The following is a 27,472-nucleotide window of genomic DNA, read 5'->3' as shown; positions in this document are numbered from 1 at the left end:
CTGCCGTGTACGCCCCTGGAGGAGGTTCAATGCCTTGCTCAAGGGACCCGACTTAAAAAAAATAAGAATGAAAAAAAAGCCTTACAAACTGTCCTACTCATGCCATCAGTGTTACTATGACAACCCAAACAATAACCAGACACAGTCTCATCTCCATGTGTTTATTCAGCTCCGCTCTCAAGTCAAGTGTTCCTTCATTGGGGAAGTTCTGTCTGTAGACTGTCTTGTCTATGGCAGGAACACAACTTGGTTTAAGGACACTAGTGTCTCTTCACAGTCCCTGTTTTATGTCAAGGTGACGGATAGTATTACACCAGGTTGGGAAAGCATGATGCAAGAGTTGATCCATCTATCAGAGAACCTGCCTGTCTACAGACAGAGACAGACATACAGACAGCAATATGAATTTTAAACTGATCAAATTGATTCAAACACAACAGAAAGTAAACAAACACAATTCATAATACATGCAGAAAATAAACTACTTTGTTAGGAATCCCTACATATACAGTACTCCACATATTCCCCTTAAAATGCCACATATTCCCCATAAAATGCCACATAGATCCCCATAAAATGATGATATCTACATGCTACACACATTGTCCCTGGACACTTTGACATTTGAAATTCCCAAACATGAAAGAGATTATAAAGAAAGTAGGGTATCTTTTCAGAATGAAATTGTTTACATTCAGTTAATTATGGAATTATAAAAATACAAGTCTTTGATAAAAAAATAAAGTGTTACAAGATCCATCTATTCAAAATTACTTCACCATTATACAAGGTCATCCACTGAAAATGAATTCATTATAAAAACATAAATGAACAGAGATGTCCTCTGCTGAGTCAGCTGGGCTGTTTGAGAGCTTCATCATTACATCAACACTGAGCCCAGCTGTGGCTCCAGAACCATCCTCTCTACTAAAACAACAAGCACCATGTCAAGTAAAATACCTACATCTTTTTGGAACAATGCAGTGTGCATTTACAGTCTATAGCCAGTCCGGCCATTAATAAAAACATGGTATTAGTGATAGTACTAATGTACTAATTATATCACAGACAATATTACTGATAATACTACCGATAGTATTAATAATATTTACTCACTGGCAACACAGTACATGGCTGCTTTATTCCCTTGTGTGTGTGTGTCTCTGTGTCTGTGTATATGCCTATGACCAGGGGCGTAGCTGGGGGGGGGGGTAGCTTAGGATGATTCCAAGGGCCCAGCACTGGGGGGGGGGGGGGGGGCCCAATTTTTTTTTTTTTAACTAGACATCACTCAGGTGTATTATTGATGCTCTCATTGATACTATGTTTGTTTCTGAAGTGTGTGTGTGTGTGACGGGTGTGTGTGTGTGTGTGTGTGTGTGTGTGAGATATATATAGAGAGAGAGGGGGGGCTTTGGTAGACTATTGCATTGGTCCATTCATTGAAGATGAACGCAATGCAACATCCTTTACTAGGCTCACCCACCAACAGTGCAGGTGCTGAACTGCTGATCCGAATGTATAGGTAAAAACCATATTATGCGTTTATCAATAAAAAAATTGCCAAAAAAAAATTCGCTCGCGCGCTCGCATTCACTGGGGGCCTACAAATACATTCTTTCATGGGGCCCAGAATCTGGAGCTACACCCCTGCCTATGACTATGAGTGTTTGTGTGTGCGTGTGTCTGTGTGTGTGATAACTTGCACTGTACCTGCACATATTAAACTTGATTATAAATATGTAGATATTATGCAGGTTTGTAATTTCAGTATTTTAGTATCAATATCTTCATATAAAGATATTAGTAAAGAAACAGCGAATATAGCCCCTTTATAGAGTGTGAGTGAGTGCATGCATGCATGCATCTGTAGGAATGCGTGCACAGGCTTGTCACAGTGGTGCTAGACAATGAACCCAGAGCTCCCCGGGTCTGACTGACCATGTGGCCCCTTTCACCGTTTATAAACAACGATGACATTCTGGGATGCGACGCAAAGGGTTAAAATGATGTCATGTCTAACTAACCTAAAGGGTTTAAATTATGTCATGTATAACTAACCTGAAGGGTTAAAATGATGTCATGTCTAACTAACCTAAAGGGTTAAATTATATCATGTCTAACTAACTTAAATGGTTTCTATTGTGTTTAAATTATGTCATGTCTAACTAACTTAAAAGTTTCTATTGTGTTTAAATAGTGTCATGTCTAACTAACTTAAAGGGTTTACATTGTTTAAATGTCTAACTAGACAGCCAGAGGGCAGCATTGAGCCAGTAATGTCAATATAGCGAATAGTGAGTAAGTAAAGTGGTAAATATAAATATAATGCTTTCTTCTAGTCTGTAAATGGAAGCTGTTACAGTACTAGTGATGATTCAAGGCACATATATGATACAATACTCCTCTTCCTCCTCCCTCCATCATCATCATCTTATCCTCCCTCCATCATCATGTTCTCCTCCTCCTCTCCCATCATTCTCTCTGGAGTGTGTTCGTTCAGCTGTCAGTTCGTCAGTAGCCCATGATGTGGTTGATATGACCCTGAGACAGAGACACACACACAGACCACATTAGCAGCAAATACACATTTTCTTCATACACAGTCACACTAATACATTTGAATCTCATTTTCATCAACTCGAACAGGGTAGGGATTTGATTGGTAATGTAGGCAGGCAGACAGACAGGAAGACAGACAAGTGAGAGAGAGACAGGAAGACAGAGAGACAGACTTACTGGTTCTCCTGATAGACATCTGGGACATGCCTGGATAGGATAGACCTAGAAAACACACACACATTATTATATGCAAAATAAATTGGCGTTGTCTGTGAAATGCCCCTTTAAAGTAAGGGTAAATATAGTGAACACGTGGGATTAGGGTTGTGGGTAGGGTTAGATAGATATACAGTATCAGTACAGTTTCAATTTCAAACCTTTATTTATACTCGTGAAGGGACTGAGGTTTTTTTTACAGTGAGGACGAGTTACAAACAGAAAAAACACCCATTGTCCAGTATCCTGCATGCAATATCCTCTTTCTACATTCCTCCATTCAGACAACATAGAGACAGATAACATTCTGTATTGTAATGTGCTGATAACAAAGCAGGGTTGTATGTTCCACAGGTCTCCGATTCTAAACATATTCATTGTATAGGCCCTGCCCACTCCTACTCTTGTCTCGTTATTTCCCATAGCTGAACCTTGTGATTGATTGATTGAAAAGTTTATTAACAGATTGCAGAATGGGTACAGTACAGTACAGCTCAATACATACAATTGTTAAGGGGATGCAGACCAGAGAAAGACTTTCGTCTTGTTTACATCATGATGAAGATGCTAGTGTGGATATAATGTCTGTCAGATTGTGTAGGTGCTGAGGGTAGTAGGGTTAGTAGCTTCTGTCTGATTGTGTAGGTACTGAGGGTGGTAGGGTTAGTAGCTTCTGTCCGATTGTGTAGGTAGTGGTACTGAGGGTAGTAGGGTTAGTAGCTTGTGTCCGATTGTGTAGGTACTGAGGGTAGTAGGGTTAGTAGCTTCTGTCTGAAGACCATATTAACCTCAAGCTGATACAGAACCATATTAACCTCAACCTGATACAGACCACATTAACCTCAACCTGATACAGACCACATTAACCTCAACCTGATACAGACCACATTAATCTCAACCTGATACAGACCACATTAACCTCAACCTGATACAGACCACATTGGGTCTCATTCCCGAAAACTTTCCAAAGATATATTCTGGAAGACTTATCTTGGAACCACTGAGACATAATCTATGACAAGTACACTGAAATGATTGATTGATTGATTGAAAAGTTTATTAACAGATTGCAGAATGGGTACAGTACAGTACAGCTCAATACATACAATTGTTAAGGGGATGCAGACCAGAGAAAGACTTTCGTCTTGTTTACATCAGGGTCCCCCATTTTCAATTCATCATAACATATATGACATACATGACATACAGATAGACAGTACTGCTACATCTATACATTTATGACATATCAGATTTGCAAATACAGTACTGTTTGTGATACAAAAGTGTCCAGAAAAGGAGTGTATATACATTTGTCATAGAAACTGTACATTGGAGGAGGTTGGTTGGGTGGGGTGGGGTTGGGTGGGTTGGGTGAGGGCTGTACATTGGAGGTGGGGGGGGGGGGTTGGGAAGGGGACACACACACATTTTACACTGTACATTGGAATATTGACAAAGCCTTACTTGGTCATTTACTGTACAACTAGGTTAGGACATTTGTAGGGGCCAGTTTCGAATTGCAGTCTCACGTAGGTGTTTTTTGAGAGTGTTTTTGAAGGTGGGTAGTGATTCACATTCCTTTACAGCTTTAGGTAGGGCGTTCCACATTGATGTGGCATAATTGCGAAACGTGTTTAGTCCCTTGTTTGAGCCGAATCTGGGTTTTACATGATTTGTGGAGCTCCCTCTGGTGTTGTGATCGTGGTATTCACTGACCTTTGGGAAGTATTTTGACATGTACATGGGTACCTTGGTCGCGTAGTGTATCTTGTAGACCAGGCCCATTGCAAGTTGCTGTACTCTGTCGTCTACTCTAAGCCATCCTAGGTTGTCAAAGTGGGCAGGGGTGAGGTGGGTTCTAGGAGTCAGGTCAAGTAGTAGTCTGACTAGCTTGTTTTGAGATGTTTGTAATTTGTTTTTTAGTGCCTTTGAGGTGCTTTGGTACCATGAGGTGCAAGCATAGTCGTAGTACCCTTGAATGAGTGCTCCTGCTAGAGTCTTCAGGGTATTCTTGTTTACCAGAGAGGAGATCCGGTACAAGAATCGCGTTCGTTGGTTGACTTTTTTTATTACATTGGATGCCATTTTGTCACAGGAAAGATTAGCCTCTAGGATGGAACCCAGGTAGGTAATTTCATCTTTCCTTGTGATAATATTGTCACCCACTGTAACCGAGAAGCCGTCGGTCTTGCTGAGTTTGTTATTTGAACCGAAGAGAATGGACTCTGTTTTGCCCATGTGTAATGATAGTTTGTTGTCGGCGAGCCATATGCAGATTTTGCCTAGTTCCGAGCTGAGGGCTTTTTCAACCTGTAACTTGTTCTTGTCAGAGACCAGCAGGGCTGAGTCGTCCGCAAACAGGAACAAGTTGCAGTCACAAGCTGACGACATGTCATTTGCATAAATTAGGAATAGTAGCGGTCCTAGTATGCTTCCTTGTGGAACACCACAGCTCACTGTGAGGGGGGGGGATAGGGTACCGTTTACTTCCACCATCTGTTCCCTCCCCTCCAGGTAGGATTGTATCCAGCTCACTGATAAACTATCAAAACCAATTGCTTTTAGCTTGTCAATCAGAATGGTGTGATTGACAGTGTCGAAGGCCTTTTGTAGGTCCAGCATGACCATGCCGCAGTATTTGCCCGCGTCCACCTCTTGTTTGATGTGGTCGTTCAAGTAGAGAAGGCATGTGTCAGTGGAGTGGGATGTTCTGAAGCCAGATTGGAATTCGTAGATTAGATTTTTTTCCGCGAGGTACTTATCGATCTGTTCGTATACTATTTTTTCCATGACTTTCGAGATGGATGTAAGGATAGAAACAGGGCGGTAGTTACCCGGGTCTAATTTGCTGCCCTTTTTGTGCAGGGGTGTTACTCTCGCAATTTTGAAGTCCTTGGGGACGTGTCCCTGTTTTATGGAGAGGTTTATTATGTGTGTGATGACTGGGGTGATGGCTGCTGCTGAGTCTCTGAGGAATTTGGAGGGGATGTTGTCATGGCCAGTGGCCTTGTTTGGTTGGAGGGCGCTCAGTTTTTTGAGTACCTCATCTGTAGTTACTATTTCCAGTTTGAAGTCGTCTTTGTGGACGCCTAGGTTCATGTAGTATGCTACTATGTGTTCTACCCCATACTGCCCTGAGTGGGAGGGTAGTTTGTTTACCAGTGTTGTGGCTATGTTTGTGAAGAAAGTGTTTAAGTAATTGGCTACATCCAGCTTGTCTGTGATGAGCGTGTTGTCCGTCTTTATGTTTATGTTTGAGAACCTGGTTTTGAGTTTTTTACTGCAGCCTAGTTGATTGTTGAGTAATTTCCAAAGTTCACGTGGTTTATTTTTGTTTTCCTCGGTTTTGTCATTGATGAAATTTTTTTTAGCAGTTTTGATCATGGAGTTTACGTCATTTCTTAGTCTGTTTCTTTCTAGTTTGAGTTCAGTCACGTGGTCTTGGAGTTCACTGCTCGTGCTTTTGGTAAGCTTTGACTGACTTTTACGAAACTCAGAGCATTTTTTGTCTCTGGTGGTTCTTAGGGGGGCCATTTTGTTTAGTATTGATGAAAATTTGGTTTTGAAGCCAAGCCAAGTTTCTTCAACCAGTGTACCATTGAGTTCATCTGACCAGTCCAGACTCTCCAGTTCAAGGTTAAAGGCCTCGCTAGAGTAGGTTTTGAGGTCTCTAGATGTGACTGTTTTGTGACAGCCAGCCTTTAGTTTTAGCTTTTTGCGGGTACAGAATATCATGTAATGATCACTTAACCCGCATGCTATATAAATGATATGATCTGATATCTGCTTGGAGAATGGCATTCTGTCGTAAACTCCAAAGCGCGTTCCCGTTCAGCTCATTTGCATACAAAACACCGCCTCCATAGTTCCTTATAAGGCAACTGGTGACGCAGCTGTGTGAAATGGAATGGCGGAAGTGCTTTGCGAGCCGCGTGATTACGAAACCTAGCGTCAGTCAGTGCCAATCAGAGAGCGTCTCCGAGAAATGCGGCTAGGTTTCGTAATCACGCTTGCGCCCATCAAAACTAGATTAGATTAATGTATTGGCATCATATACAGCTCGCGGTACACACCTGCCGCAGCGCGCGCGCACACAGACACACGCGCAGTACTGTATATGAATGAATGAATGACATAGAATATATATAGCCTGCTGCCTACGGCGGGCGTAATGAATGAACGCAGTATGGCTTATTATTCCATAAGCCTATAGGCTACTGTTCATTCGTAGGCGCACACAAGACTTGTTATGGAATATTAATGCAGTCTATTTCCACCGATTAGCTTTAGTTCTTATTTATTTATCCACTGTCATTTCAGTGTTGGTGTATAGGCTATATAGTGTATTTAAATATAAGTTTAATTGATTAATGATATATTCGAAGGAATGCAGGTTTATAGCTATATCAACCCCCTCCAATGTACAGTAAATGACCAAGTATGGTTGTCAATATTCCAATGTACAGTTTTGCTTGTACAGTGTAAGTCTATCCCCCACCCATCCCTACCCAACCTCCTCCAACAGTTTCTACGTCAAATGTACTCTCTTTTCTGGACTCTTTTTGTATCACAAACAGTACTGTATTTGCAAATCTGGTATGTCATAAATGTATAGATGTAGCAGTACTGTCTATCTGTGTCATGTGTGTCATATGTTATGATGAATTGAAAATGGGGGACCCTGATGTAAACAAGACGAAATTCTTTCTCTGGTCTGCATCCCCTTATGTAATTGAGCTGTATTGTACTGTACCCATTCTGCAATCAGTTAATAAAGTTTTCAATCAATCAAACAAAGGTCTGTCCCATTGTATACCAATCAATGGGATACATTGCATGTTGACCTGCATTCTTTCAAATGTATATAATTAATCATTAAAACAGATGTGTAACAAATAAGAAATACAAATTCTACAGAAGGCATTAAATTATTATTATTTTCAATCATTTCACAATAATTGCATAATTGTGTTTGAATATCTGAGTAATTATTTGTCCAAAATAGCTGGTTCAGATATGGTTAATCCAGCTGCCCTGTGATCAGAGGAATCCATATTATTTATTTTTCCGACATCAAATTCGTAATTTCTTATCGTACAAATATTGTCATATTTATTTTAATTATGATTAAGTAATTAATTCCAAGGAGGCCTGTAGCGTTGACGTGAAGGAATCACTATGAGAACACAGTCTGTCAAGTTATAATAACATTTTAAATTAGTCAATCAATCATGAGATTTGATCATGGGCTGAGAGCATATTTAAGTGTGCTCCTCAGCACTCTTAGATCTGCTCTCAAATAAGATCTCAGGAAAATTTGAGGACTCCCACTCCCAGCCCTAATATGTCTTAAATAGGCCGAAATCTGGCTAAGACGAAATATTTTGTCGTAACTTCGTTCGAGAATGAGACCCATTAACCTCAACCTGATACAGACCACTTTAACCTCAACCTGATACAGACTAGGGATGCACCGATCCAACTTGTTCAGTCCCTATACCGATACCTGGGCTTTGGGTATCGGCCAATAGAGACCACCGATCCGATACCCATAGTTCAATTAATAAACTGTATGCCTCACTGTGTGGAAGAGACTGGGATCATTCTTTTGTGCAAGGCAACATCAGGCACGACTTAAAACATTACTTTCCTAACTTAGTGAAACAAAATGTAACAAATTAACACAGATATAAATGTACTGAATTGTTATTTATAATTTTTGTTATTATTATATTATAATAAAACATTTAAAAAAAAATCATATATATTTTTTTTACCGATACCCGATCCAGCTATTTTAGCCATATCAGGGCCGATATCCGATATCAATATTATTAACCTCAACAACCTGATACAGACCACATTAACCTCAACCTAGGGTTGGGCGATATGGCCAAAAATTCTAATTTTTTTTTTTTTTTTTGCAGCAATTCTTTGTCGTTGCCGCCATCTTTACTGTTACATCCCCTCACACACTCCAGTTCTCAGGCTGCAGCTGGTTTGAAAGCTAAAGTAAACATGCTTCTCTGCTGGCTGTGGCTCCAGGGGAGTTGAACAGTTCTGGCTCTGCTAGTTTCTTTTCTATCTTTTGGCGCTTTTTTGGTGGACAAACCACCACACATGTGCACCGTGACTCGTGACTGGAGACTAGCTCTGCAGTGTACAGACGGTTTCAAACTGTATTTTACATTAGAAAGCAAACAAAAAAAATGGACAAGAGAAAAATATATCTCAATTTGGTCAGTATCGTCATTTGGACAAGCAAAGCCATTACTTTAAGTTGCAGGCAAGAAAGACAAGTCTGTCCACCGTCTCTGGGTTTAACAAAAAAAATTAAAAAAAATTAAAAAAAAAATCTCGATAAAATATCGAGAAATTTAATTTTAATAATTGATTATTAAAATATATCGCGATAATTATCGTTATATCGCCCAGCCCTACCTCAACCCGATACAGACCACATTAACCTAAACCTGATACAGACCACATTAACACTATGCCGTCAGTCCACGTATATATATATACGTGTTTTGAAAAAGCGCGATGTGGACCAGAGCCACGGATTCTTAATAGGACTAGTTGTTAAAGATCCCTAAATATTCAGCACAACAATTGAATGAGGTTGGAGTGGGGTGGAATTTGGCAATGATCACGTGATGATCACCAGTACGACACATCTTCAGTTGTGTTCCCCGACCTCATTGGGTGTTTCGGCCATTTATCACAATACACCCTCTGCCGAGGTTGGCCCACCACAGGCTGATCAGGCCTGGGTGTGTGTCGCACAGTGGCACCACGTGTTCATTTAGCAGCCCATGATGCGTCTCTACGTTTCAGCCACAACCAGTGACTGCTCCGTTCTGCTGCAGTGGCAAGTTCTTTGATTGCCTTTCGTTGGGCCTGTCCTCTGATCCCTACTTCCTTCAGGAGCCTTGTGGTGGAACTGGCTACAAAGCCTCTGCAGCCCACCTCCACTGGCCACACCTTCACGTTCCAGCCCCGCCCCTCTGCTTCAGCTGCTAAGTTGGCATATCGCAGCCTCTTCCGTTCAAATGCCTCATCGATGGCTTCCTCCCATGGGACCGTCAGCTCAACGATGAAGACACGCCGGCAAGATTTGGACCAGAGGACCAGGTCTGGGCGCAGGTTGGTCGCTGCAATTTCAGATGGGAAGGTAAGCCTCTGGCTGAGGTCTACCCGCATTTCCCAATCCCGGGCTGCGTTCAGTGGGCCTGAGTTCGGAGGTGGCGGCTTGGTCCGCCGTTTCTCCCCTTCCCGGATGAAGGTTGTTTTCCGTGGGAAGGTAGTTTGGGCATTTAGAGGCATGGCGTTGGTGGTTACTCTCTTGTTCTCAAGTTCGGCAGCCAAGCACTTCAGTACCTGGTTATGGCGCCAGGTGTATCTTCCTTGAGTTAGACTGGTCTTGCAACCCACTAAGATGTGTTTGAGGGTTGCTGGGGCTGCACACTGGAGACAGGCTGGGTCCTCTCCATACCAGAGATGTAGGTTGGTTGGTGAGGGCAGGACATCATATGTGGCTCTGATGATGAAGCTTAGCCTATTAGACTCCATGCTCCACAGTTCGTTCCACGTGATTTTCCTCCTCTCCACGCCCTCCCACTTCATCCACCGGCCTTGCTGGGCTTGAGAGACTGCCTTGGCACACCTGGCTGCTTCCTCCTGGTGGCGCACTTCCTCCACCACCATGTGCCGCCGTTCGGTTGGAGTAGCCTTTTGCCATGTGGGTGTAGTTGCTTCCAATCCAAGGCCCCCTCTGCCATGTTGGACATGCCCCACTATATCCCGGTGTCTGAGGGCGGTCTTTGCCACTGCAACTGCTGCAGATGGCTTCCATTTCCTCCCCGTTGCTAGGGTTGGAGCAGCACCTCTGACGAATGGATCCCGGGATTCTGTGAGAGTCATTTCCAGCCTTGATTTGGCACATTTGTACTCCTCCACCAGGCTTGAGATTGGTAGGGAGAGGGCTCCGTTGCCATACAGGCCTATGCTGCTAAGGCCTCTCGGCAGTCCAAGCCACTTCCTCACATGTGCATTCACCAGTCTCTCCAGCCGATTGGCATGGGATAGAGTGACCTCATAGATGGCAATTGGCCACATGAGACGGGGCAGCAGTCCAAACTGAAAGCACCACAGCTTCAGCTTCCCAGGGAGAGCAGTGTTGTTGATCTGCTTGAGGCCAATGATTGTATCCTGCCTGAGTTGTTCCACCTGCTTCGAGTCTTTGAGTACGAGTATATACGTGACGAGTTGTTATTGTTTTATTCGATATTTATAACGGATCTTAGGTACCCGATCCACTACCAGCATCTTTTCACATATTTGATTTTCGAAACATGCAGTACCGGCCATAACCGCTTAGGGGCGCCATCGCTCCACTGCAGTATCAATGTGAATTTAAAAAAAAACAAAAAAGTACAATTCTGTGGGCGGATCATAGTTCCTTGATCCCAGCCGAACATCCTCCATCTTGGATCAGTTTGGCGAGCGGTTTTTTCAGCGTGGAATAATGGGATTTGTGATTAGCCAATGTGCATATCGATCTACAAGAATCCGATGACTGGTGAGGAAATGCTGCCGACGATCACATGGCCTGACGGCTGACGGTAGGATAATATTACCCCAAATTACAGCTGGATTGGACATTGTTTTATAACGTAACGTGATCGGTCAATGAAAATGCTATATTGAACGCACACTGTATTATTGGTAATCAATAATAGTAATCGGCGTTCCCCGCCGCCCCCATTTCATCCATAGAGGCTCTGTAAGTCTGGATGCTACGCAGTTTGTTTTATTTCATTCGTATATATACAGCAGAAATGGCGTTTGATATAACGGCGCCAAAGTTTAGCCTATTATCTAGCTCCCGGGAAAAAAGACGAGACAAAAAGTGGGATAAACCTTATATTCACGACGCTATAAAATGACAACCAACCGATGGATTTTTATTTTCTTTAAGCCATTATGAAGGCACGGTTTATGCACTCAAGTGACAATGAGAATGGACAGATAGCAATACTATAAATGATATATAAAGCCCTTGGAAAGTACATTGGTTTGTTTACAATCCGCTGTCCTCTGAGGCCTAAATCCATAGGCCGCGCCGGTCGTCATAGTGTTAACCTCAACCTGATACAGACCACATTAACCTCAACAACCTGATACAGATTGTTTGTGCTACTTGCTGTGGGGCACTTTGGGCTGCAGTCCATGTGTGAAGGGTGCTATATAGATAAGAGTTGTTATCATTTATTATTATTATTATATTGTAAAAATGTATGCATTGAAAATGTCTTTAAGTCTCGACGACATTGAAAATGAAGGTGACCTCAATTGTCCTTTTCGAGAATAAATAAAGGTGTGAATGAATTCCCCTGCCTGACTCTTAACCACCCCCCTCCCCTGCCAGCTGTCAACATACAAAGGTCTGGACTATTTTAATACTCCAGTGACGATACTTTTAGCTGCGCAGTAATATCAGTGTTAAAGTTCACCCTAAAACTCACTGGTGATCAACACTTTTAAGGCTGCAGATATAGATTATTCTTTGTGATCTAGTATTCTACAGATTATTCAAACTCTGTTGACTATACTCAGACTGTCATACAAATAATAAACCATCTACATACTGTAACTTTTCAGTGCACGTTTTTATTTACATTGCGACAACTGAACAAGCTTATGACTTGAACAAGGAACTAATTTCAGCTGATTTTGCATTACAGTGCCTGCTTCCGAAAAGATTAATCACTCAGGCTAAATCCAAACTTTGATTTGATTGCAATCTTGATTAGACCATTTCAACTAGCTATTTCTAATGCTTGCTGCACATTAAGACGCTCGTATAGGCAAATTTGTAGGCTATAGTTAGGCCTAATATCGTCGGCTTGTGTGCCTATTTATGCTATTATGGTTTTGATGCCATTATGCAGCATGCTGACTGGTGGAAAACGCTTGCAGGACAAAAAGCCTTTAGAATCGTTTGTCAGGCGAACAAGCATGTCCCTCTCAAAGAGCCTAAAGTGGAACGTTGACGTGGAAAAACCACAGCTTTTAATTAAGAATGGACTGATAAGTATCATCATCAACCTTTATTTATTCTCGATATTACAATTGAGGTCACCCTCATTTTCAATGTAGTAGAGACTTTACAGACACTTCAATGCACACATTTCTACAATATAACAATAATAAATATTAATAACTATCTACATAGTACTGTGCCCAGAGTGCACCAGAGCAACTAGTATAAAAAATTAACATAGGCATAAAATCAGCACACAAATTGACAAAATAAATAATTGCATAAACTTAGTAAAAAAGTATGCATTCATCATGTCAACTTATGTTAAACTCTCCGTCTCTGATCATTCATAATGTCAACTTTCAGTAATGTTAAATCTATATGTTTAACCTTTATTTACCCAGGGTAGGTTCGCTGAGCAAGGATGCTCTTTTTCAGCTACGCCCTGCTTCACATTCACACAGTTCCATTCACACCTGGGAGCTGCCCAGTGCAACCACAGTCTGACACCGTTGGCCACTGAGCAACTCCACTGGAGCAGTTGTGGGTTAAGTGCCTTGCTCAAGAGCACTTCAGCGGTTGGTGTTAAGGGTATGGGAGAGTTATTAATTCACTTCCCGAGCCCAGATTTGTTCCTGCCGGTCCGGGGGATTGAACCGGCGACCTTCCAGTCACAAACCCGCTTCTCTAACCTTTAGGCCACCGCTGCCCCATATGTCTCTGATCATTCATCATGTCAACTTTCAGTAATGTTAAACCTGTATGCCTCATTTGCAATGAAACGATCACTGTTGTAAAATGATACAACCTTAGGCATCACCATTACACAAGACATGTAACTCTCAGAGTCATACCCTGAGCAGTCAGAAGCCTGTTGCAGAAAAGATGCCACCTGTACTTGAAAGCTGGATATTCCCATGCCAGCAGAATAAATAAGAGCCATCAGTTTGTCCCCATTCTTTCACGAAAATATGGCACAAGCCGCATTCCATTCATAAAAGACAGGAACTTGTTTAAACGTCACCTTCCCTAGGCAGCATCACAGGGCCACAGACAACAAATAGCGCTGTCCACGGTCCTGAAACAACAGCATGCCATGTCCACGGTCCTGAAACAACAGCACGCTGTCCACGGTCCTGAAACAACCGCACTTTGTCCATAATTGTTGTTGTTTTTGCCATTTTTCTATAGATGCATAAAGCTTAAAACTGATTTTTGCTCCTCACATTTGATGAATTCATTAATATTGTGCAGGCCAGATGGGAAGCTTTGGCGTGGTCTGGATGTGGCCCGCGAGCCACGAGTTGCCGACCACTGGTGTATGCGGATCCATTTTATCTTTCAGAACTGAGAACACTACTAGAGAATAAAAGGTAATTTGAGTATAAAAACTCACAACAACATTATGCTTGTCCACAAAATCAGTCTCCCATTCATCGTCTATGGAGCAGCTCCAGACTTTATACCTCTAAAACAAAAAGGAAATGTCCATTGATTTTAGAAAGCTACAATCCTCTCACTCCATCTTTATTAATGGAGAGCCAATACAAACGCTGAAATGGGACCCGTGGACTGACCTTATGAGCACTAAGAGACAAATAAGAATGTATTTTCAAAAATTGCTGTCCTTTAATGTCCATAACAAAATGTTCTAAATGTTTTACTCTGCTTTTATTGAAAGTGTCATAACCTTCGGCATCATCTGCTGTTTGGGAAAATGCTATTAAGGCACAGAAAAAGATAATTCCAGAGACAGAACAGTGAATGACAAACAACATTGTGACCAGAGGCACCTTCCCTCATTTGAATTGTTGCCATCTGGGTGACGATATCGCCCCCTCCTTTTACTAAAAATAGATCAAAGCTTTAATTTGTTCCACAAGGTCTTAAACGGGTAATGCAATAGCACTCTATCCCCTTTGACATACTCCTTCCTGGTTACATAGGCTGTCCAGTTGGTCTGGGCAGGAGTTGCCCACATCACAACTACTGTTTTTATAGTTTCCCCCCCGAGCTACACCTAATGTGTTGTAAGGTGTGAGGTATGTGTATCAGTTTCTGATGTCGTCCAGTCTGTTCTCGATGGACTGGACGGTGGTGTGATAGCCTGGAACTGGAGTTCGGCTCTTTCCCCCCAGTCGTCTTTTACGCCTGGGCGGGGGGTTGTTGTTGTTGTTTTGCCTGAGGATTAGGGCTGGACGAATAATCGATTTTAAATCGAAATCGTGATTTGGAATGATGCAATTATCAAATCGAAAAAATTATTAATAAATGACAATTCTTTTTTATTTTTATTTTTTCATTTATTTAACCAGGAAGTCCCATTGCGATACAAGATCGGTTTGGGAGAGAGAGGTAAGGGGTTTTAGATTGTGTGTTGTGAAGTTTAGACTTCAGAGAGGGAGAGTAAAGTACAGAAAAAAAGGTACCGTTCGGTACCGGTATTGATTCCCAGGTAAAAAGAAACATTTTCAGGCTCGGTGTCCTGAAAAGACACACCACGTAGGCCAGATGCAAGCCGCATTTTACAATAAATCTCTGTGGGGCTGCTCAAAAATATATATATATTATAATCGCAAATGTAATCGCAATTGCAATATCTGTCCGAAAAATCGCAATTAGATTATTTCCCAAAATCGTGCAGCCCTACTGAGGATCTCCGCCGCAAAAGTAATGGGACAAACTAACAATCATGAATCAAATTGTGACTTTTAATACCTGGTTACAAATCCTTTGCAGTCAATTACAGCCTGAAGTCTGGGTTTCGTCCCTGGTGATGCTCTGCCAAGGCCTCCGGCCAGCCACTGCAACCGTCTTCAGTTTCTGCTTGTTCTTGGGGCATTTTCCCTTCAGTTTTGTCTTCAGCAAGTGGAATGCATGCTCAACTGGATTCAGGTCAGGTGATTGACTTGGCCATAATAACATTCGACAAAAAAACTCTTTGGTTCCTTTCAGTAAGTATGCTTCGGGTCATTGTCCATTTGCACTGTGAAGCGCCGTCCAATGAGTTCTGAAGCATTATGCTGAATATGAGCAGATTATATTACCTGAAACACTTCAGAATTCATCCTGCTGCTTTTGTCAGCAGTTACATCAATAAAATACAAGGGAACCAGTTCCATTGGCAGCCATACATGCCCACGCCATAACACTACCACCACCATGCTTCACTGATGAGGTGGTATGCTTTAGATCAGCGGTTCTCAAACTACGGGGGGTTGCGACCCAAAGTGGGGTCATGGGTAGGTGACAGCGCATTGGCAAGACATTTTATTTTTAGGCAACATATTCTGGCTAAATATGCCTCGTTTTATAAATGTGTCTCTTGATAACATAGTGCTGTAATACAATTTTCTAATAAATATAAGTTCAACAACGTGTGCTTTTATTTTGATATTCCTTAATTCCATGTTGAAATTACACAATACATTAACACTTTGATTGCCACTCACGAGTTCTCGGATTTTTAATAGTCACGTTGAAAGGCAATTTCTTTTTTTTAGCGATCTGAAATCATATTGCATCACGCGAGCCTACCCTAGCCCAGTGGTTCCCAAAGTCGGGGTCACGACCCAAAGGTGGGCCGCGAGCAGCCACGGGAGGGCCGCGAGATGATTTAAAAAATTAAAATAAAAAAATCAAATTTTTTTTTTTTTTGTCAGGCCACTAAATTTAGAAGCAGGCCAGGACAGTGTTTCTAGTTGTATTCTAAAATTCTATTCTATTGTATTCTAAAATGTGACTATATGGTTTTATATTAACTTAATAAATAAACAAAAACGGAAAATCTACTTATTTCAACGAACATTTCAAACTAAATAACAGATTATGCACATAAAACGCTGAAAACAACCGAAGCAACAATAGTATTTTAATGAGGCTATTATTATTATCATTATTATTATTTTGCAACAAGTTAGCCCTCTCATAAATAGCACATATAAATGAATAACTAACTTGAACTAACTTAACACTTTGAGGGCCACGCCGTGTTTTCCTTTTTACCCCCTTGAATGCCACGGTCCACTCCCAATGTTAACGTTAATATCGCCTAATCTATGTTTTAAATTATGGCTATGTGTCTAATCTGCCCGTCGCTTATCAAAGAATCATTTTCCAGTCAGTGTTGTCAAGGCAGATTGGTTTTTTATCGCTTCATTTCCGTTTGAGCATTTAGAAAAGCACCCGTTTTCAGGTGAAAAACAACCTATTCCCTGATAATCGCCTTTTACTGGAATATTCCAGAACGTTGATATTTGTCTGCCTATTTATGAATCGTTTTCAAATAAACGCTAGATGATCAATAGTATACGTGCATGCACGCACGTTCGAGCCGCGCGATGATAATAGCTGCTTTCATTTCCTCATGGATTTTACAGTGAAACAGCTAGAGCACATATCACAAAAAAGCATATATCTCCTCGAAAACGAGTCTGATTATCCTAACACTGATAACATAGATTCCTTACCTGACATCAGATGGTATCCAAATGGTATATTCCAATTCCTGATCACCATTAGAAAAAATCGATAAGTATATTGATCCAACGTGTGTACAGTATAACCTAGGGGTGGACGGTATGGTCTAAAATTTATATCACGGTATAATTTGAAGCATAGACGGTAACGGTATATATCACGGTATAATCGTTTTTGATAAAAAAAAATTTTTTATTTTATATACTTTTTTTTTTTTTTTATAAAATATATATATTATATAATTAGACTTGTACTTGTATTATCTGCGAGACATCGCCACCACGCAACAAGCTCCACTGTCTGTGTGTACTCTAGTAGCCTCCAGCTACGGCCAGGTTTCCCCGGAGCTGCACCTGGACCTATACTCAGTAGCCTCGAGCAGAGCTACGGCCAGGATTCTCCGGCGCTGCACCTGGACCCTATTATATTGGAATAACGTTAGCAAGCCCTCAGCTCGAATACGCATCGAATCAGTGTTATAAGACATTGATATCAGGAGCTATCCGGCTAAGCCGGATATATAACGTTAATACAACGCCTCAGTGAATTATTTAGTTCAATGGGACATTTCGTTTTGAACGGTGAACTAACTCGCGTTAACGTGAGCTAACGGCTAACAGGTAGCACACACACGTCTCTCTCTACTAGACTTTGTGGAGCGTTTGTTGATGTCAGGAGCTATCGGTAGCTGGCCGACTAGATACCGTTCGGTTAGACAATGCCTCATCATGTATTAAACTAAAAGTGAATAGTTGACTGGGTCATTTTGTAACGGTAGCTAAGCTAACGTTAGCTCAGGGAGACGCCGCCGACAGCTGAGCTCCCGTGTCCCGTCCCACTAGACTACTAGATCCGTGTTTACATGCGTGCGGTAGGGGCTGGCACGCCCACTGCGCGAAGCCTCCTAAATAACTTTTTCCAGTTCGCACATATCTATTATCTATGACTAATTCTATCTATTTTTAGGGGCAAATGCGAGTGAAATAGTTGCGCTGTGGTTACATGACGTCATTGGTATTTTAGAGCTGCACTACCGGTTTAGACGGTATAGTCAAAATCCATACCGTAGAGCAAATTCATACCGTTTATACCGTATACCGTTTATACCGTCCACCCCTAGTATAACCCATGCTCGCCGCGGCTCAGAGGATCCAGAATGAACTCTGGTAACTCCGGCTGCATCAGTGGACTGGAAAATGTGGACTGGAATATATTTTTTTCCCCATCCATTTTCATTGAGTCCATTCCAAAAGGGTGATTTACCATCTGGGAGACGATAGGGGGGCGCTTTTTTCACATCTGATCGCCGGCGGCCCCTGGATTTCCAACGGTAGGTTGGGGTGATGCAATATGATTTCAGATCGCTAAAAAAAAATAAAAATAAAGAAATTCAGAGAAAAGCCGTGACGTGGCTTTCAACGCCACTATCGTAAACCCGAGAAAAGCCGTGACGTGGCGCTCAAAGTGTTAATAGGATTGAAGTGATATTTGGCTTAAAAAATCGGTCACAAAAAAAAAGAAAAAAAGCCTGACGATGTGCATTGGGCCGCGGCTCTCTGACGCCTTATTTTCTGGGTCCCGGCCTGAAAAGTTTGGGAACCCCTGCCCTAGCCTACCCAAGAGCCGCCAGCGATTAGATGTGGAAAAAAGCGCCCCCTATCGTCTCCCAGATGACATCAGGGATTTTGGAATGGACTCAATGAAAATGGATGGGGGAAAAAATCCTGTACTCCACATTTTCCAGTCCACTGATGCAGCCGGGGTTACCAGAGTTCATTATGGATCCTCTGAGCGCCGCGGATCATGAGTTCTACTGTATACACGTTAGATCTATACACTTATCGATTTTTTCGAATGGTGATCAGGAATTGGAATATACCAGTTGGATACCATCTGATGTCAGGTAAGGAATCTATGTTATCAGTGTTAGGATAATCAGACTCGTTTTGATGAAGATATAAGCTGTTTTGTGAAATGTGCTCCAGCGGTTTCACTGTAAAATCGACGAGGAAATGAAAGCAGCCATTATCAGCGCGCGCCTCGAATGGGCGTGCGTGTACGTATAATATTGATCATCTAGCGTTTATTTGAAAACGATTCATAAATAGGCCGACAAATATCAACGTTATGGAATATTCCAGTAAAAGACGATTATCACAGAATGGCCCAGAATGGGCTGTTTTTTACCTTAAAACGGGTGCTTTTCAAAATGCTCTCAAACGGAAATGAAGCGATAAAAAACCAATCTGCCTTGACAGCACTGACTGGAAAATGATTCTTTGATAAGCGACGGGCAGATTAGACACATAGCCATAATTTAAAACATAGATTAGGAGATATTAACGTTAACATTAAAGTGGATGGTGGCATTCCAGCACTAAGTCTGGCGCCACCTGGTGGCACTGAAAGTTTTAAGTGTGGGGTCGCTAAAAAATTTCCTAAATAAAATAGGGTTGTGATATAAAAAAGTTTGAGAACCCCTGCTTTAGATCATGAGCAGTTCCTGTCCTTCTCCATACTCTTCTCTTCCCATCATTCTGGTACAAGTTGATCTTTGTCTCATCTGTTCATAGGATGTTGGACATGGGTATTTTGGTGTTGCTGAGCTCTTTCTTTTTAACCCTTTCACTGCTGCACTACCAAATGATTTAACCATTTCACTGTGACAATACGGAATGTTAACCCTTTCACTGCCACACGACAAAGGGTTAACCCTTTCACTACCACTACAGAAGGTTAACCCTTTATTATCACACTACAGACGGTTAACCATCTGTAGTGTGATAGTAAAGGGTTAACCTTCTGTAGTGTGGTAGTGAAATGGTTAATAATGTAACAAACAGTTTATTTGGCCACACCTGATAGTTATTTTCAGCCTAAATGATGGCTTGCTTCACTGATTGACAGCTCTTTGGACCTCATTTTGAGAATGTACCTTTTATCTGCTCCTTGTAAGTGATATAATTGGGGAATAACAGACAGCTTATAGGGGAATTCCACTCTTGGTCTCTTGTATTTGTAGAAAGGTTAGACTACTACTGAGCATATTCCAGCTTCCTGCTTTAGAGATAGAGCTCTAAACTACTGAGCATGCTCCACTTCCTGCTTTACAGATAGAGGTCTAAACTGCGCGATTTCCCCCCGTAGCCTATGTTTGCGAAGAAGACGCTCTCTGATTGGCTAGCCGCGTACAGCGAAGACCCTCTGATTGGTTTAGCGCCGAAGGGTCTCTTCCGCCTTGTACATATATATTCTCTGCTTCAAAGTGGTTATGCTTTGGCCCTCTTTCGAAGTGGGTTATGCTTAGAGTTAGGGTTAAGGTTAGGAAACAACATATCAATTGTTGTTGAATATGCGGAAGAGACCCTTCGGCGCTAAACCAATCAGAGAGGGTCTTCGCTGTACACGGCTAGCCAATCAGAGAGCGTCTTCGCAAACATAGGCTACGGGGAAAAAATCACACGTCTAAACTACTGAGCATGCTCCACTTCCTGCTTTACAGATAGAGGTCTAAACTACTGAGCATGATCCAGTTTACTGCTTTACGGAGATATAGTCCTAAACTACCGAGCATGCTCCAGCTCCCTGCTTTACAGAGATATAGTCCTAAACTACTGAGCATGCTCCAGCTCCCTGCTTTACAGAGATATAGTCCTAAACTACTGAGCATGCTCCAGCTCCCTGCTTTACAGAGATATAGTCCTAAACTACTGAGCATGCTCCAGCTCCCTGCTTTACAGATATAGTCCTAAACTACTGAGCATGCTCCAGCTCCCTGCTTTACAGAGATATAGTCATAAACCACTGAGCATGCTCCAGCTCCCTGCTTTACAGAGATGTAGTCCTAAACCACTAAGCATGCTCCAGCTCCCTGCTTTACAGAGATATAGTCCTAAACCACTGAGCATGCTCCAGCTCCCTGCTTTACAGAGATATAGTCCTAAACCACTGAGCATGCTCCAGCTTCCTGCTTTACAAAGGAGTACATTGAGGTGACAAACGGCAGATGTCAAGACAACAGCAGTCAAAGGTTGCCAGTGCCACTCCTACCAAACACACACAATAATGGGTGGGGCTGAGCTTTTACTGCAGGTTACTCTGGTGAGAGTGAGTGGGAAGCTGATCAAGAGACGGTCGAGGTATGAGGAAATTCAAATGACCTGCCCATTGTAGTTCTTCGAAAATGTTGTGAGGGTAGAGATACGTGTCATTATAACATCTGGCTCTACCAAATTAATTCTCTCCATGTGGCCAAAGTGATCTCTGCTCAGGAACATGGAATCTGGTAAATGAGTTTAATGTTGCTTTGTGGTGGAATTCCCCTTTAAGCAGTGGTCAACTTGTTGTGGAGGAGTTCTCACCATGCTGCCATCCAGCAGGGAGGCTACCGTGGTGTAGGTCTTGGCGGTGGCCATCTGCTGCTGTTGTTGGTGTTGTTGTTGGTGTTGTGGTGTTGCATCAACACTCCACAACATTTCCATTGGACACACCATCATCTGGTCAAACACACCAGCCCCTCCACACACACGCTTCTGAGAATGACAAAACATTGAACATTGACACTGTAGCTACTTGTGATGCCATTTATTATCATTACCGTATTGTGTCGACTGTCGATTATAAGATTATACATCCCCCACCCCCCCTAGAAATAAAAGGGAGAAAGGGGGCGTTTTACCCATTGTCAGGGTCTAGACTTTTAAGTGTCATCATTATACATTCTAGTTTCTAGTTCTAGTTTCTTTAATAGTTGTCATATACAGAAGTACAGAATAATTTTATACAAAATGCTTCTTACTGTTACGCTCCAGAGACTGTGCTAGACAAGATAAGTATGAAATAAAATATAGCATGTAAAATAGAAGTAAAAATAGAAGTCACAGTGTTCAGTATATACATATGTATAGGCCTGCCACGATAACACATTTTGCTGGGCGATTAATTGCCCCCGAAAATATCGCGATAAGCGATATTATTGCGACCGGTTAGAGAATTTTTTTTTGAGAAATTTATTTCCCAAAACTTTTATTTTGAAGCCCACCGCTCCGTCTTTTCCGGTTTTAGACTTTTATTTTGAAGCCCACCGACCGGAGCGGAAGTATTGTTGTTATTATCCTAGCAGCATCTCGTCCGGTTCTGTGTTTTTGAGCTAATGATAAAACAAATGTTGAGATTGTTGGTGAGCAACTAACTTTAGGTTAGTTTTAACGTTAGCTACTAACGTTAGATGCAGCTACTACAGGCAATCAACGATGAGGAGGAAGCGTCAAAGCCGTATAGAATAGAATAGCCCTGGCTGTGGTGAGTAGGCACGGGAGCGCAACTCGATTACCTGTTATAATAAATGTATTCATGTTTAACTTGTCCCCGTGTCCAGTCCTTTGACTAGTCCCACCCGTTCATTGTAAACAATGATGCATGTAATTGTATTAACGTTATTCTGTGTTGTAGCTATGCTATACGTTGTATTTCGTCTAATGTTGTTGGCATTGAATGAGCATCAACACTAGATCTTTAATCTTTATTTAGCAGTCCAGTTTCTCCGGGCAGTAGCGAGTAACTACTTGGGTCTAAAAATAGCTAACGTTACACTACAAAGAACGCTATTTGGTTAAAAGGAGCAACACTATTGAGAAATGTAGTTAAGCTATATGTGGCGTTGCTAGTGCCCCACGGAGCTCCCGTGCTGTGCTCTGTAGTAAGGCCAGCGGCCCCCCACACGGAGTGACTGACGAGGGGTACTGGACTGGTTCCGCCTCATTAAAACAAACGCGCAAATAGCAATTAATCGCGCCCGTCAAAATCATTGCATTCATTTTAATTATCGCGGCAATTAATCGATTTATTGCTTATCGCGGCAGGCCTACATATGTACAATGTTCAATGCAGAATAGAAGTAACTGAGTTACCATACAATATACTATGCAATGTACTAATATACAATACTATATAGTGCAAAGCAGAAATGGGATGAGGTACAATTTACATGGGTTGTAGTGCAAATCCTTTACCAATAAATATAAAGTGTGTTTAGGTGTTTTAAAGTGTGGAGAGTGGGTGCTGCAGTGTGTTGTTTGTTTAAAGTGAGTGTGTGCGTGTGGATGTGTGTGCTGTGTGCATTTGATGGTTGTTGCATAGTAGGGATGCACCGATATGAAAATTGGCCACCGATACCGATTGTTCAACTAACACAATCGGCCGATACCGATATTTGTGGCAAAATATAAGTATTTGTAATTTTTTTTAATGTATATATATTTTTTTCATATTTTCTTTTGTTTTTACTGAAACTACTGTATATTTGTATGTGTATGTTTGTATTTGTAGGCCTCTTTACTTACTTAAAAAAAGGAAACATCAAGAAATATGTTTATGGTATTAATTCCACCATGCCATGTAGCACTATCCCTCTCCCAGTATCGTCAGGCGGCCTGCAGATGGTAGAGCCATATGAAATCTGTTTTATTTTTTTCCAAATTCCATTTAATTTTTTTCCAAATTTTGTTTTTTCCGTTTTAATATTTCAGAATTCTGTATTTTGCTTTGTACGCTCATTTTACCATCAGAAATAGTGTCTAATAAGTGGGAATGAATAAATGTCCACAATTTAATAAGATATAACAGTCCATTTAATAGGGCTGTCTTAAATACTTCGAAGCTTCGTTCGATGGGCATTGGATTCGAATATGAAAATAAAATTTGATTATTAAAAAATATAAAAATATAAATGAAATATATATATTTTTTTGCTAAATCAACTCTGCCTCTCTTTGTTAACTACAACAAGCAATGCTGTTTGTTATTTAAGATGAGGTCGGACTCGGCACTGACAGATTTGTGTTCATTGTGCTGCTTTTATAAAGCCTCAAATGACGGCTTACAATATTTCATGAAAGCAAAGTGTTTTGTTTGTCTAAGATTTAAAAAGGTTTAAACTTTACAGCACTGACAAAGTTGAACAACGTGCTGTACAAGTCCCACAACATAAAAAAAAAAAAAAATTATATTATAATTTTTTTTTTTTTTTTTTACAGTTGATTCCATTTTTATTGCTCAATTCCGCGATTCCGTCCGCGATTCCGTGATCGCGGATTTCATATGGCTCTAGCAGATGGATACTATTCTCTCAACCAGAGCTCTCAAACCAATGCAATAGAACCATTTTGATTGACAGTCGATTCGGCCAATTACAACACACCGCTAGCACCCACCTCCTGCTGTTCTTACCACCAATCGGCAAGCGTTTATTCATTTTCTACTTCCGGGCATGCCGCCATTGATCTGCTTGCGAGAACCACAACAAGCTAATACGTTAGCTGCCCGCCGACCAGCGCTCCAGAGTCCACAGGATGACCAAACGAGACACAATGATTTTACTGCAACAAATGTTATAATAAAACAAAGCCTTTCTATACATTTGTCTGGTTGAAAACTTTATTAACAGATTGCAGAATGGGTAGTTGGGTACGGAATGAGCAACGGAATGGAACTGAGCTATGAACGGAGTAATGCCTTGCTTACTTGCTATCTTCGGGTAAATAATATGCTGATGTTATTGAACGTGTAACACTAACTATATAACGTTAATGCCACAAAACGAATGTTTGTGTCATTTTAACAGCAGATACTTTCTTAAATGCCATCTTCCCGAGAGAGGGGTGTTGACGGGGAGCTGTGATGGGTTCGCTTGGTTGTGTTATTAATAGCATTGAACAGCTAACCGAAAGCTAGCGTTAACTAACGTTAAAAGTTTAGCCATAACGTTACCTTGGCTAAAGTTGGGGCTATTCATAATGCAGCAATAATGGCTGCAGACTTGCAAGCAAAGTACAGCAAGTTGGCAAAGGAGTATTCCAACGTAAATCACATTTTCACCAGTAACGTTAGTCTTCCACCTCCCGGTAGCTCATGCTAGCTAACCTATCTCATGTTAACGTAGTCACTGAGCGACCACCTCGCATACACAATTAATGACATGTTGCGGACAGCCATATCGGTGACAATGTTTAGCTTTTAGTGCCAAATGATAAGAGTCTGAAGCGGAGACTCAAAAGATAATGTTGAATATTTAGTAGTAACTTTGATGCAGTAGCTTGTGTGTGTGTGTGTGGGGGACTGGGGGCGGTGCCGTTGTGCAGGACGCAACTGAATTTATCGGCTACTGCCATCGGCACATTTGAGCTTATCGGCCGATACCGATACCCGACAGATACATCGGTGCACCACTATTGCATAGTGTTATTGTTCGTTGAGCAGCCTGATGGCCTGGGGATAGAAGCTTCTTCTGACTCTTTCTGTGCTTGCCATGAGACTCCGGTATCGCTTGCCTGACCGCAGCAGTTCAAAGAGGCAGTTGTTTGGGTGGCTGGAGTCCTTGATGATTCTCTTAGCCTTACCCCTGCACCGCTTGTTGTAAATGTTCTGGAGGGTGGGAATCCCCCCTCCAATTGTGCGTTCGGCTGAACGTGTCACTCTCTGTAGTCTGCTTCGGTCTTGTGCGGTGCTATTCCCAAACCAGGAGGTGATATTTCCAGTCAGGATGCTCTCTATTGTACATGAGTAGAAGTTCTTAAGGATCTTCTGACTGACATTCACAACATTTCACGCCAAACGAATGTTCCCCAAGCAAGTCACCGTCTTTCTCTCTGTATCTCCCTCTCAGCCTATTCTGTATTTGAGGTAATGTTGTCATTGTACCATATGTGTGTCTGTCATACTGTGTAGTGTGTACTGTATGCGAGGTAATCTCGTCATTGTAACATGTGTGTCTGTTGTACTGTGTTCTATGTGAGGTCATGTTGTCATTGTACTGTGTGTGTCTGTTGTACGGTGTTCTATGTGAGGTCATGTTGTCATTGTACTGTGTGTGTCTGTTGTACGGTGTTCTATATGTGAGGTCATGTTGTCATTGTAACATGTGTGTCTGTTGTACTGTGTTGTGTGTGTGAGGTCATGTTGTCATTGTACTATGTGTGTCTGTTGTACTGTGTTCTGTGTGTGAGGTAATGTTGTCATTGTACTGTGTGTGTCTGTTGTACGGTGTTCTATATGTGAGGTCATGTTGTCATTGTAACATGTGTGTCTGTTGTACTGTGTTGTGTGTGTGAGGTCATGTTGTCATTGTACTATGTGTGTCTGTTGTACTGTGTTCTGTGTGTGAGGTAATGTTGTCATTGTACTATGTGTGTCTGTTGTACTGTGTTCTGTGTGTGAGGTCAGGTTGTCATTGTAACATGTGTGTCTGTTGTACTGTGTTCTGTGTGTGAGGTCAGGTTGTCATTGTAACATGTGTGTCTGTTGTACTATGTTCTGTGTGTGAGGTCAGGTTGTCATTGTAACATGTGTGTCTGTTGTACTGTGTTCTGTGTGTGAGGTCAGGTTGTCATTGTAACATGTGTGTCTGTTGTACTGTGTTTTGTGTGTAAGGTGAATGAATGAATGAATGAATGAATGAATGAAAACTTTATTTAACAGATTGCAGAATGGGTACAATACAGTACGGCTCAATACATACAATTGTTAAGGGGATGCAGACCTGAGAAAGACGTTTGTCTTGTTTCCATCAGGGTCCCCCATTTTCTATTCATATGGTCATGTTGTCATTGTACTGTGTGTGTCTGTTGTACTGTGTAACTCTGGAAGTTGTTCGTTGTTGGTGTATCTGCACCATCGACACCCAGACGAATCAATATTGACTGGTTTGGGATAATAATACAATGATCACCTCTGATAAGACTCGGAGACACGGTTGTGTGTGTCTCACAGATCTATCTTTAGCCTGTTAGCAATCATGTGCATGTGTGTTGTTGTAGTCATCATCTCTCTCACTCACCGGTTGACAGCTGCTCCAGGTCCCGACATCCTCCAGACGTCTCTTCTTCTGTATCGTTAACGAGTTAACGCACTCCATATACCCTGACACTGTTAGCCTGCTAGCTATCTGACTGACCTGTTAGCCTGCTAGCTGTCTGACTGAGCTGCTAGCTACTAACATGTACGCATGTTAGCTAACTAACTAACTAACCTGTTCGCCTGCTAGCTATCTGACTCATAGATATATATAGAACATATAGATATCTATGATCTGACTGACCTGTTAGCACAGTGCAGGTCGCATAAATGAATGAATGAACAAGCACGAACCTAACAGCTAAACTACCGGGTAGCTCC

At 41.7% G+C, this 27,472-nt stretch overlaps 1 protein-coding gene across 1 annotated transcript; it reads right to left on the bottom strand.

The window, feature by feature from the left end:
- Positions 1-147: 147 nt before the first annotated feature.
- Positions 148-27,472, bottom strand: LOC311235843 (uncharacterized protein). Its single transcript, XM_084323353.1, has 4 exons — positions 27,135-27,472; positions 21,664-21,834; positions 2,740-2,784; positions 148-2,544 (listed from the first exon to the last, which is right to left on the bottom strand). Exons 1-4 carry the CDS (start codon positions 27,210-27,212, stop codon positions 2,515-2,517), a joined length of 324 nt encoding a protein of 107 aa, XP_084179479.1. The 5' UTR covers positions 27,213-27,472; the 3' UTR covers positions 148-2,514.

Source organism: Notolepis coatsorum, assembly GCF_963971535.1.
Source record: "Notolepis coatsorum genome assembly, chromosome: 10".
Taxonomy (NCBI): domain Eukaryota; kingdom Metazoa; phylum Chordata; class Actinopteri; order Aulopiformes; family Paralepididae; genus Notolepis; species Notolepis coatsorum.
Note: the sequence above shows the minus strand (reverse complement) of the source record. Positions and strands in the feature narration are given on the sequence as shown.